The sequence below is a fragment of the Etheostoma cragini genome, chromosome 8, assembly GCF_013103735.1.
Source record: "Etheostoma cragini isolate CJK2018 chromosome 8, CSU_Ecrag_1.0, whole genome shotgun sequence".
Taxonomy (NCBI): Eukaryota; Metazoa; Chordata; class Actinopteri; order Perciformes; family Percidae; genus Etheostoma; species Etheostoma cragini.
In genome coordinates, this window is record NC_048414.1 from 162,044 (window position 1) to 174,757 (window position 12,714).

The 12,714-nt window shown below is 47.4% G+C and overlaps 1 protein-coding gene across 1 annotated transcript in view; it reads right to left on the reverse strand.

The window, feature by feature from the left end:
* LOC117948947 (receptor-type tyrosine-protein phosphatase beta-like) overlaps positions 1–12,714 on the reverse strand; it is a 43,792-nt gene that overhangs the window by 27,320 nt on the left and 3,758 nt on the right. Inside the window, exons 5-16 of the mRNA XM_034878918.1 lie at positions 11,848–12,111; positions 11,375–11,641; positions 9,543–9,809; positions 8,740–9,003; positions 8,382–8,639; positions 7,687–7,950; positions 6,798–7,061; positions 3,704–3,970; positions 2,657–2,920; positions 1,987–2,253; positions 1,319–1,609; positions 574–856 (exon numbers count right to left, since the gene is read on the reverse strand). Coding sequence (XP_034734809.1) covers positions 574–856; positions 1,319–1,609; positions 1,987–2,253; positions 2,657–2,920; positions 3,704–3,970; positions 6,798–7,061; positions 7,687–7,950; positions 8,382–8,639; positions 8,740–9,003; positions 9,543–9,809; positions 11,375–11,641; positions 11,848–12,111 — 3,220 coding nt within the window. The remainder of the gene's footprint in view (positions 1–573; positions 857–1,318; positions 1,610–1,986; positions 2,254–2,656; positions 2,921–3,703; positions 3,971–6,797; positions 7,062–7,686; positions 7,951–8,381; positions 8,640–8,739; positions 9,004–9,542; positions 9,810–11,374; positions 11,642–11,847; positions 12,112–12,714) is intronic.

Sequence of the window (12,714 nt, forward strand, 5' to 3'; positions counted from 1 at the left end):
CCACATTTCTGAGCAGAACGCAGAGCAAAGCACTTTTTTACATCGCTGATACGCCCACATTTATAACTTTATCCACATGAATATTATATCAATACGTTCATAAAGGCCTTCTGGTGCCCACGAGCACCTTATTTTATTGATATCTAGCATCCCTTTGATGATAGGATCCTTTGTTTGAGAGCTTGTTCAGTGTCTGAATAGCTGGTGACAGCAGGTGACAAGTGTATCGTTAACTGATTACAGATCAAAGAGATGACATCACAGAGATGAAAGGCTTCCTACTGGTCCTTAGTAACCAGGCAACCATACTCTGTATGTCTGTCTGTGGACATCTATCTGTCTCCCTCTCTCTCAGACACACAGACAGACACACACACACGTCCTAACGTCTTAAATAGGTTTTAAAGTTATATCTCTGAAGGGTTAAGCCACTTATTATATGTTATTAAGTTGTATTGCTATTTGCATGTGCACCAAGTAGGAGCCTCACTGATAACATATCTGCGGAATTTTCTAGTTATTATTATTATTGTTATTATTGTTATTATTGTTAAAAGGAGTAGTCTGCAGTGCTCACGGTCGATCATGGTGACCACGCTGTCCCGGGCCTCGGCGCTGGTTGTCCCGTCCGAGATGACCTTCACCGAGACGCTGTAGCGCCGGTGCGGCTCCAGCTGCGTGATGTGGTACGCCGTGGTGTCCCTGCCGGTGCGCCGCGAGTAGACCAGGACCCGTGAGTCCTGCCGCAGACACTCGATGGTGTACGAGTCATAGTCGGCGTCCGGCGGCGCCCACACACACGAGATAGAGGTCGAGCTCTGAGGACGGCAGTGTAGGCCGCGCACTCGCTCCGGCTCTGCAGACACACAAATTCACAAATACACAAATACAGATACTCATGATCCAATGTTATGTAATTTTATGATGTAATGTCTATCTATGTTGTTATGAAGGTGCTATGTTATGAAGGTACTATGTTGTTATGAAGGTGCTATGTTGTTAAGAAAGTGCAATGTTATGGAGGTGCTATGTTGTTATGAAAGTGCCATGTTATGAAGGTGCTATGTTGTTATGAAGGTGCTATGAAGGTGCTATGTTGTTATGAAGGTGCTATGAAGGTGCTATGTTGTTAGGAAAGTTCTATGTTATGAAGGTGCTATGTTGTTATGAAGGTGCTATGTTGTTATGAAAGTGCCATGTTAGGAAGGTGCTATTTCGTTATGAACGTGCTATGAAGGTGCTATGTTGTTATGAAGGTGCTATGAAGGTGCTATGTTGTTATTATGGTGCTATGTTGTTATAATGTGCTGCCACCTACTGGTGCGGATGCTGTTGTGGATGGGGGTGCTGTAGGTGCGCGTGGTGCTGGGCCCGGCGGCGCCGCTGACGCTGCGCAGGGTGAAGGCGTACCGCCGGCCGGGGAACATCCCTCTCAGGATGCGGCTGCCGGCCGTGGGGCTGTGGTACGGGTTGATGACGGCCAGCTGGTCCCGAGGAGTCCAGTCCAGGTCGAAGTCGTCGAAGTCAGAGTGGGCGGGAACGCTCCACGTGATCTCAAGGGAGGTGTTGGTGACCCCTCTAAACAAGATGGACCCGGGAGGACTCGGAGCTGAGCACCACACACAGGAAAAGGCTTCCTGTTAGGGGGGGGGGGGGGGGGGGGTTCATGCTCTCTGCAGTGAGTTAATTAATTATTAATTATAATTCATCATAATTAATCAATGGTTAGAGACTATAATAACCGCTTTTATAATTAACTAATTGTCTCAGACGTATATTATTCCCTGATATTCCCTGCTATTCACTGGTATTCCTTGACATTCCGTGGTACTCCCTGCTATTGCCTGGTATTTCCTAGTATTTCCTGGTATTCCGTAGTATTCCCTGGTATTCCCTAATGTTCCCTGGTATTGCCTGGTATTCCCTGGTATTTCCTGGTATTCCCTAATATTCCCTGGTATTCCATGAGCATCATTTATGTCTCACCGGTGCGCCCCAGCTTGCTGACGCTGTTGCTAAGCTCTCCGCTGAGAGTCTTCAGCTCGGCCCGGTACAGCCGCCCAGGAACCAAGTCCGAGAAGAAGAACTGTTTGACCTCCGGACCCAGCGTCTGCTTGGAACGCTGGGAGCCGTCCAGGTTGTAGAGCGACAGCAGGAAGCCGCTCAGATCGCCGCCGCCACGCTCCCAGCTCACCCAGAGAGCGTCTGACTGGTTCCCACTGCGAGCCGTCAGAGACGCCACGGCGGCCGGGACTAGCGACCAGACAGAGGACACTTTATTCGATCTAAACTTTCTTACATATTTTACTGTTAACAGACAATGAAATGATGATTCATGAAGTTCATTTATTATTAATAATGCTAAAATTTTGTTGTCACCGCATAACGCTCACATTTTGTCACCTAAACTCAACTGTAACCACCAGACCCAGACAGCTGATTGGTTGCTCACCTGTGTGGGCCCAGAGATCTGATTGGTTGCTCACCTGTGCGGGCCCAGACAGCTGATTGGTTGCTTACCTTTGCGGGCCCAGAGAGCTGATTGGTTGCTCACCTGTGCGGGCCCAGACAGCTGATTGGTTGCTCACCTGTGCGGGCCCAGACAGCTGATTGGTTGCTCACCTGTGTGGGCCCAGACAGCTGATTGGTTGCTCACCTGTGCGGGCCCAGGCAGTTGATTGGTTGCTGTATTCTCCGCTGAGCGTGACCACCACCATGCGGTACACGGCGCCAGGCCGGAGACCCTGGAAGGAGGCCTGCTGACTGCTGGACTGGCCGCGGCGTCGCTCCTGCAGCGACTCGTCGCTTTTATACAACAAGATGTCGTAGTGGTCGAATTCTCCGTCAGGCGGAGACCAGCGGAACGATAGAGCGGTGGAGGAGTTGGCTTCAACCGAGAGATCGGAGATGCATGCAGGGCCTGGAGAGGAGGAAGGAACACACTTAATTAATTATAATATCCAACGACAGTGTCATTGATACACAACAACACACAACGGCACTTTCACTAAGACATAATGACACTATCATTAATACACAACACTATTATTAATAGACAACAACACTTTCACTAATACACAACAACACTTTTATTAATACACAATACTTTCATTAATACACAAAAATACTTTCATTAATACACAACACTATCATTAATAGACAACAACACTTTCATTAATACACAACAATACTTTCATTAATACACAACAATACTTTCATTAATACACAAAGGCACTTTCATCTATCTATATATCTCTCTCCGTCCATCTCTCCATCCATCCATCCATCCATCTGTCAATCCATATCTCCATCCATCCATCTCTCTATACATCCATTCATCCATCCATCCATCTATCCATCCGTCCGTCTATCCATCCATCTATCCATCCGTCCATCTATCCATTAATCTATCCGTCCATCCATCTATCCATCCGTCCATCTATCCATCCATCTATTCATCCGTTTATCCATCCATCCATCTATCCATCCATCCATCCATCTATCCATCCTTCCATCTATCTATCCATCCATCCGTCCGTCCATCCATCCATCTATCCATCCATCCATCCATCCATCCATCTATCCATCCAGCCGTCCATCCGTCCATCTATCCATCTATCCATCCATCCAGCCGTCTATCCGTCCATCTATCCATCTATCCATGAATCCATCCATCCATCCTTCCATCTATCCAAGGTCTTACGTGTGCGAGCAGCGGCGCTGACCCCCAGGCTGTGGACCCCCCCGCTGGTGGTCTGGACCATGACTTGGTACTTTCTCCCGGGGGTGAGGTCGTGGAACGTGAACGCTGTGATTCCGGAGGGCAGGGAGTAGTGAGTCAGCTGACTTCCTGTGTTGTCCAGGAGCTGCAGGAAGTAGCCGTCTGCCACGCCGAGAGCTTCCTGCCAGCGCAGCGCCAGGCTGGAGGTGGAGAGGGGGTCCACCTGGAGACTGGTCACCGCTGCAGGGACTGGACACACACACAAACACACACACACACACACACATACACACACACACACACACACACACACACACAGACAGACACACAGACACACACAGACACACACACACACACACAGACACACACACACACAGACACACACCCACACAAACAGACACACACAGAGACACACACACAAACAGGGACATATTATGCATACGTACTGTCGGTGACCTGCACGATCCTTTCTGCGCATGCGCAAGATGTTCACGCATGCGCAGATGACAATTGGGTTTTATGAGGGTTCACAACACTGCACGATCAGTCGTGCACATGCGCGAGATCGCCACGAATGCGCAGATGATAGTCTTGTTTTACGACCATTCATGACACTGCACGATCCGTTCCATTTCTTTTGTCGTCTGTTCCACACTTGAACGCAACAAAAGCAAAATGTCAGACAATTTTGTTCAATACCTTGCCCTTAGGCAATTTTGTTGTTATTAGATTACATGTTGATCACTTACTAATAATTTCACCTATGCCTGGTACACAGTTTTGGATCAGTGACCAGTCTTAATTTAAATATCTTTATTAAAAAAAAATATATCTGAACTATTAAAAAGTGTAGATTACATTCCTGTTGTGTAGACAAAAGCTGTGAACCAGAGGGCACCCACGAGGATGCAGAGGACATTACACTGGTGGACCACCAGTATGCCAAAAAAGGTCCACTGTGGTCCAAGAGGGCAGAGGACAGACTGGTAGACCACCAGTATGCTAACAGAGGTCCACTGTGGTCCAAGAGGGCAGAGGACAGACTGGTAGACCACCAGTATGCTAACAGAGGTCCACAGTGGTCTAAGAAGTTAGGTCCCCACAAGAACAACTGGTGTGTTCCAATATAATCTGGATAGTAGACATGCACAGCTTGTTGGTGTCATCATGGTTATTTTTGGTTATTTTTAGCTGACCCATGTGCTGGACAGAGCACGTCCAGCAAATGAAATCATAGTTCTGGATGGCCCAACGTGTCTTAGAAGGGACTTTTGGAGCTTGGGGCTGGATGAGGAGGTGGAGAGCAAAGTAAGTGGATGTTGCCTTGAAGAGTTTCAATGGTTCTAATGACTTTTTTTGCAATTATGGAAAACATTCTGTGCTTTCAGATTGAGAATGCGTGCTTCAGGCTGGTAGAGGAGGCAGCCCGGAGACATGGATGGATTTGTATTTTCCCCCAATGACTTACACTTATAAATTTGCGTTGTCGGACATACAATAATCTTCAGGGAATGGATGTCCACATTGCTGACCTGCATATAGTCCCTACATGGAGGCAAAGTGAAGCCAGTTTGCCAGTAAGTTGCATAATGTGTTGACATTAGTCCAGCAGATACACCTCTTTAAGTGAAGCTGTGTCCATGGAGATCTGAACGTTGTTTTATCTTTATAGGAAACCATGGAGTCAAAAGACCTTATCATTTTGCCAGCATGGAGTAGGAAGTCAAAACAGCAAGCCACTCCATGCTTTGTGAAAAGTAAATTTGTTTTTTAGTGTTTCCTCTTCATTTAAACCAGTTGGTTAACCTATAGCTGGCATTTATGGTATATGTACTTCACAGGTGTTATTAGATTACATGTTAATCACTTGAAAATAATGTCACCTATGCCTGGTACACAGTTTTGGATCAGTGACCAGTCTTAATTTAAATACCTTTGTTAAAAAATAAATATCTGAACTACTAAAAAGTGTAGATTACATGTTGAGCACTTGTGAACTACAAAAAAGTCTAGCCTACAAAAATACTAATATATAATTTTTTCAAAATGTACACTACCGGTCAAAAGTTTGGGGTCACTCCCAAATCTCCATTGGACTCCATTCTAGACAGAATCCCAGCTGAGATCAGGTGCCTTGTTCCTTTAACCAGGGCAGTAATCAGATTACATTATGTGCTTACATCATTGCAAAAGGGTTGTTTAATGTTTTCTTAGTTAGTTTTTTAAAATAATATCAGATTAGTAAACAAAATGGGCCTTTGGAACATTGGATGAATGGTTGCTGATAATGGGAAATGTAGATATTGCATTAAAGATCAGCCCCCCCCCACCCAGATCAGCTGGTATCCTGTCCATAATGGAGTGGAATGGACATTTGTAAGTGGCCCCAAACTTTTGACCGGTAGAGTATATATATTTATATTCTGTATATGCACCTCTGGTATTGACTTTTTGTATATGTACATACTGGCGATAAAATTGTTCTTTGTTAATAAAAAAAAATAAAAAAAATAAAAGCTGTCCGTTGTGACGCCCGGCCGTCAAGTGTTCCGACGCATGCGTGGTACCGACAGTGTCGGAAACAGCCAGGATTCAGCTACGTATTTATGGGCATGCGTGATCATCATACGCATTCGCAGAACGGATCGTGCAGGCAGGACGGATTGTGTACGACACATACTACAGTATATGGTCTGTGAAAGTGCAGTAGTGCAGTAAAGCATAGTAGAGTGCAGTAAAGTTCAGCAGAGTGCAGTAAAGCGTAGCAGAGTACAGTGAAGTGTAGCAGAGTGCAGTAAAGTGTAGCAGAGTGCAGTAAAGCGTAGCAGAGTGCAGTGAAGTGTAGCAGAGTGCAGTTAAGTGTAGCAGAGTGCAGTAAAGTGTAGCAGAGTTCAGTAAAGCGTAGCAGAGTTCAGTAAAGCGTAGCAGAGTGCAGTAAAGTGTAGCAGAGTGCAGTAAAGTGTAGCAGAGTGCAGTAAAGTGTAGCAGAGTTCAGTAAAGCGTAGCAGAGTGCAGTAAAGTGTAGAAGAGTGCAGTAAAGTGTAGCAGAGTGCAGTAAAGTGTAGTACTGCGTTACCGGTGCGCCCGGCGGCCGTGTTGTTGTTGACCAGGTCTCCGCTGACCGACTGGACCGTCACGGTGTACGTCTGTCCCGGCTGCAGCGAGCCAAACGTCACCTCGCTGTGCTGCTTGAGGATGGGACGGACGTCCAGCTGTCTGTCCTCTTGGGACAGAAACACAGAGTACCCGTCCACGTCCCCCGGGCCAGGGGTCCAGCTCACCTGCAGACTGCTGCTGTCCCCCCCGTTACTCACCTGTATGTTCTTCACTTTACTGGGAACTGGAACACAAGAAGCTGTCTTTAAAAAACGTAAACAGACACATAAATAAACAGGTAAAATGTTGAAAAGAACCAAGACAAAGCCGTCCTGCCACTGTGAGACAGGAGAGGACATGTAGAGCATGAGAGGGTCTCACCCCCATCGGGTCAGGAGGAGACACCTGGTAGGATGTCACTGGCATAAAGTCTCCTTTAGAGTCATATTTAGAGACACTTTGTCTACTGTTGTCCCTCTGTTGTCTCTCTACTGTTGTCTCTCTACTGCTGTCTCTCTACTGTTGTCTTTCTGTTGTCTCGCTACTGTTGTCTCTCTACTGTTGTCTCTCAACTGCTGTCTCTCTTCTGCTGTCTCTCTACTGTTGTCTCTCTGTTGTCTCTTTACTGTTGTCTCTCTACTGTTGTCTCTACTGTTGTCTCTCTTCTGTTGTCTCTCTACTATTGTCTCTCTACTGTTGTCTCTCTACTGTTGTCTCTCTGTTGTCTCTCTACTGTTGTCTCTCAACTGCTGTCTCTCTTCTGCTGTCTCTCTGTTGCTGTCTCTCTACTGTTGTCTTTCTACTGTTGGGTCTCTCCTATGATTTTGGTAAATGAGTCTGAGAGACAGTATTGTCCGGGCTGTCCTGACCTGTGCGTCCCTGGATGAAGCGGGTCCTCTGGTTGGGTCCACTGAAGGTGGACACTAGGATCTTGTAGAGACGTCCGGGTGTGAGGGACGCCAGCGAGCACGCCCCCACGCTGGCGCCCAGCGTCACCGGGGGAAACACCTTCATGTCGTTAAACAGCAGCTGCACCTCGTAGTGGTCCACGTCGCCCGGGGCCGCCAACCACGTCACCCGCAGGTCCTCGGTCCCCTGGTCTGCCAGGACCAGAGACCGGACCGCCGCCGGGACTACAGAGAGACAGACAGGGTAGAGAGAGACAGACAGGTTAGAGAGAAAGACGGACAGGTTAGAGTGAGAGACAGGTTAGAGAGAGAAAAGTTAGAGAGACAGACAGGTTAGAGAGAGAGACGGACAGGTTATAGAGAGACAGACAGGTTAGAGAGAGAGAGACAGGTTAGAGAGAGAGAAACAGGTTAGAAAGAGAGACGGGTCAGAAAGAGACAGAGAGGTTAGAGAGAGAGACGGACAGGTTATAGAGAGACAGACAGGTTAGATTGAGACAGGTTAGAGAGAGACAGAGAGGTTAGAGAGAGAGACAGGTTAGCCACGACCAGAGACCGGATAATGGAGGTATAGATGGATGATGGATGGATGGATGATGGAAGTATAAATGGATGATGGATGGATGGATGATGGAAGTATAGATGGAGGGTCTCACGGGTGCGTCCGTGGGTGGAGGTGCTGGTCTGGGCCGTCCCGCTCCAGGTGCTCACCAGCACGGTGTAGAGTCTGCCGGGCACCAGGCCACTGAACTGGGCCTGGGTCCCCTGCACCGTCAGGTTCTGCACCAGCGCATTGTTGTGCCGGATGGACACCACATAGAAGTCCACGTCCCCGGCCGCCGGGCGCCAGTACACCTTCAGGTAGTCGTCCCGGGCGCCGTGCGTCGCCGTTGGGTTCTGGACCGGGGCCGGCTCTGGGAGGGAGACGGGGGTTAGTCACAAAAATAATAACAAAAATATTCATTCTTATTATTAAGTACTATTTGATTTTATTAAGTTATGTGTTGGACGTACGCGTCCTCTGCTGGACGATGGTGTGGCTGAGCTGGGCGCCGCTGCGCGCGGAGACGGAGACGTTGTAGAGGCGTCCGGACACCAGCGACGTGAAGACGCACTCGGGGCTGGACGTAACCACGGAGACGGCGTGGAGCGTCCCCCTGCTGTCGCTCAGCGTCACCACGTAGCCGTCCACGTCCCCGGCCGCAGGACGCCACGACACGCTCAGGAAGTCCATACGGCCGTGGTTACTGACCATCACCTCGGCAACCGCAGCTGGCGCTGGAGGGGGAGACAGAGAGACAGATAGAGAGAGAGATGAAGGGAGAGTTTATTTTGCTTTTTCTGACGGAGTCAAACAAATGGGGGGAGAGTATATATATATATATATATATATATATATATATATATATATATATATCTATATATATATATATATACAGTATATATATATACTATGTGAGGTATGTGTAAAAGGAGTTAAATATTTTAAAACTGTAATATTCCTCCCTGAGCAGTACAGTGAAGCTCGTCCTGACAGGAAGTCCTTGACTAACAGGAAGTCTCTGACCTTCACAGCGTTCCTGTTGTTTTCCTGAAAATTCCTGACACGTTCCTGCTTTATTTTAGTTGAACCAATCCCACATATCTGATAGAGAAACTTATTAAAAATGGTTCTGATGTAACCCGAGGACAACAGGAGGGTTATATTCATATAATGTATAGGGTCATATTGTTTATGACATAACATCAGTGTCTTCAGTGTACTCTGTGTAGACTTAATAAAGTCAGTTTTGTGAATAATCCCTTTGTGGTCATACCCGTGCGTCCCTCTGCGATGGTCTGTCTGGACGTCTGTCCAGCTCGGACCGACGTCACCACCACCTGGTAGAGGGCGCCGGGCCTCAGACCCTGGAACGCTACGCCGGGGGCGTCCGCCGCCACGCTCTCGTTCTTGATGACGCTGCTGTCGTGCACCAGAAGGATGCGGTACGAGTCCAGGTCTCCGGTGGCGCGGTCCCACTGCGTCTGCAGGGTGTCGGTGCTGCCGAGGTTAGAGACCCGCAAACCGCCGACCTGGGCCGGACCTGGCAGGGAACACAACGTCACAGGGAAAACAACATCACAGGGAACACAACGTCACAGGAAACACAACGTCACACGGAAAACAACGTCACAGGGAATACAACATCACAGGGAACACAACGTCACAGGGAACACAACATCACAGGCAACACAACATCACAGGGAACACAACATCAGAGGGAACATAACGTCACAGCGAACACAACGTCACAGGAAACACAACGTCACAGGGAGTACAATGCCACAGGAAACACAACGTCACAGGGAAAACAACGTCACAGGAAACACAATGTCACAGAGAACACAACGTCACAGGGAACACAACATCACAGGGAACAAAACGTCACAGGGAACACAACGTCACAGGAAACACAACGTCACAGGGAACACAACGTCACAGGGAAAACAACATCTGAGGGAACACAACGTCACAGGGAACACAACATCAGAGGGAACACAACGTCACAGGGAACACAATGTCACAGGAAACACAACATCACAGGGAAAACATCAGAGGGAACACAACATCACAGGGAACACAACATCAGAGGGAAGACAACGTCAACGGGAACACAACGTCACAGGGAACACAATGTCACAGGGAACACAACGTCACAGGGAACACCACATCACAGGGAAAACAACATCAGAGGGAACACAACGTCACAGGGAACACAACATCAGAGGGAACACAACGTCAAAGGGAACACAACGTCACAGGGAACACAACATCACAGGGAAAACAACATCAGAGGGAACACAACATCACAGGGAACACAACATCAGAGGGAAGACAACGTCAAAGGGAACACAACGTCACAGGGAACACAATGTCACAGGAAACACGTCACAGGGAACACAACATCAAAGGGAACACAACGTTACAGGGAACACAACGTCACAGGAAACACAACGTCACAACGTCACAGGGAACACAACGTCACAGGAAACACAACCTCACAGGGAACACAACGTCATAAGAAACCCAACATCACAGGGAACACAACATCACAGGGAACACAACGTCACAGGTAACACCTCGCCGCAGGAAACACAACATCAGAGGGAACACAACGTCACAGGAAACACAACTTCTGTGAGTGTATGTGTATTAATACCTGTAAATGGTTTAGGACCTCGAGGTCATCTGGGACAGGTCTACTTTGTGTCCCCAGAGTCAGAACTAAACAGGGTGAAGCAGCTTTCAGTTTCTATGCTCCTCATATCAGAAATAAACTCCCAGAAACCTGCAGATCTGCTGTTACTCTCAGTTCTTTTAAATCAAGGCTGAAGACCTTTCTTTTTGATGTTGCCTTTCTTTAAATGATGTTCTTTTAATGTTTAATTTCTTATGCTGCACTGTAACTTTTACTCTTGTGTTTTATGTGTCTTAATATTTCTATTTTTAATTCACGTGTTTTATCTGTTTTTATTTTTTAACTGTTTTTATTTTTTAACTGATTTTGTGTAAAGCACTATGAATTGCCCTGTTGCTGAAATGTGCTATACAAATAAAGCGGCCTTGCCTTGCCTTGCCTACAATATCACATGAAATATAAATACATACGGGTCCGTGCGGGCAAGGCTGCCGAGGTGCTCAAGTTGCCACTGTTGGTTGTCACGGTGATATTGTAGAGGCGTCCTGGGGTCAGGATGTTGAAGATGCACCCTCTGGCCCCCCCAGGGAGATTCCTCTGAGACAGGATGGGGGGGGCATCCGCCTGTCGGAGCAGCACGGTAAAGCCGTCCCATTCACCGAGCGGGCGACTCCACACCACACTCAAGGAGGATTCATCAGTGTGGCGGACACGCAGCTGCGGCACGGGACAGGGGGCTAGGGGAGGGGGTCACATAAAAGCTTTATAATATCCTTTATTAGTGGTTACTGGTTCATCTTTCTATTGTTCCAACAATCACCACTCTGGTCCGGTTGAAATAAACTCTTAATTCACCAATTTAAATGTGGAGATATGCTGCTCTAAACACGCTAAAAGTAGTGATTATTTACGAAAGTTCCCCTTTAGGAATATCCCATAATACCTGTAAATGCCTGTTTGGAGGCGGAGCTCTGTAGGCCGACGGCCTCCGTTACCACGGTGACAGTGTACCGTGTCCCAGGCTGCAGGCCGTGCAGCTCAGCGGAGGTAGCGCTGTTTGGCAGAGTGATGTTCTCCAGCAGAACCTCATCCCGGTCCATCAGCAGAACCCTGAAGAGCTCGCTGTGGCCAGCACCGGCCCGCCAAGAAACACGGAGGCCGTCTGGGGCGGAGGGCGCCACATGGAGGCCACGGACGGATGCCGGTGCTGCAGGAGGAACACAAAAATACACTTTAATATCCAGTCAAACTTTGTAAGAAAGTAACTGCATAATGTCCTAAAGTCAACCCTTGTGTTGTCATCCCGTCAAAATAGAAAATCAACACTTCTGTTGATGCTTCTTATCGATGTTTTAAGTTTTTCTTACGTTTCTGTCCTTTTTTTTCAACACTTTTGATGCTTTTTTTCAATGTTTGTCACTTTTTTGACATTTTCAACACAGACTTATTAAAACAGTGGGGAAGGCGTCTTGTAGAGCAGTGCATTTCTACAGACTTATTAAAACAGTGGAGAAGGTGTCTTGTAGAGCAGTGCATTTCTACAGACTTATTAAAACAGTGGAGAAGGTGTCTTGTAGAGCAGTGTATTTCTACAGACTCATTAAAACCGTGGGGAAGGCGTCTTGTAGAGCAGTGCATTTCTACAGACTTATTAAAATAGTGGAGAAGGCGTCTTGTAGAGCAGTGTATTTCTACAGACTCATTAAAACAGTGGGGAAGGCGTCTTGTAGACCAGTGTACTTCTACAGACTTATTAAAACAGTGGAGAAGGTGTCTTGTAGAGCAGTGCATTTCTACAGACTTATTAAAA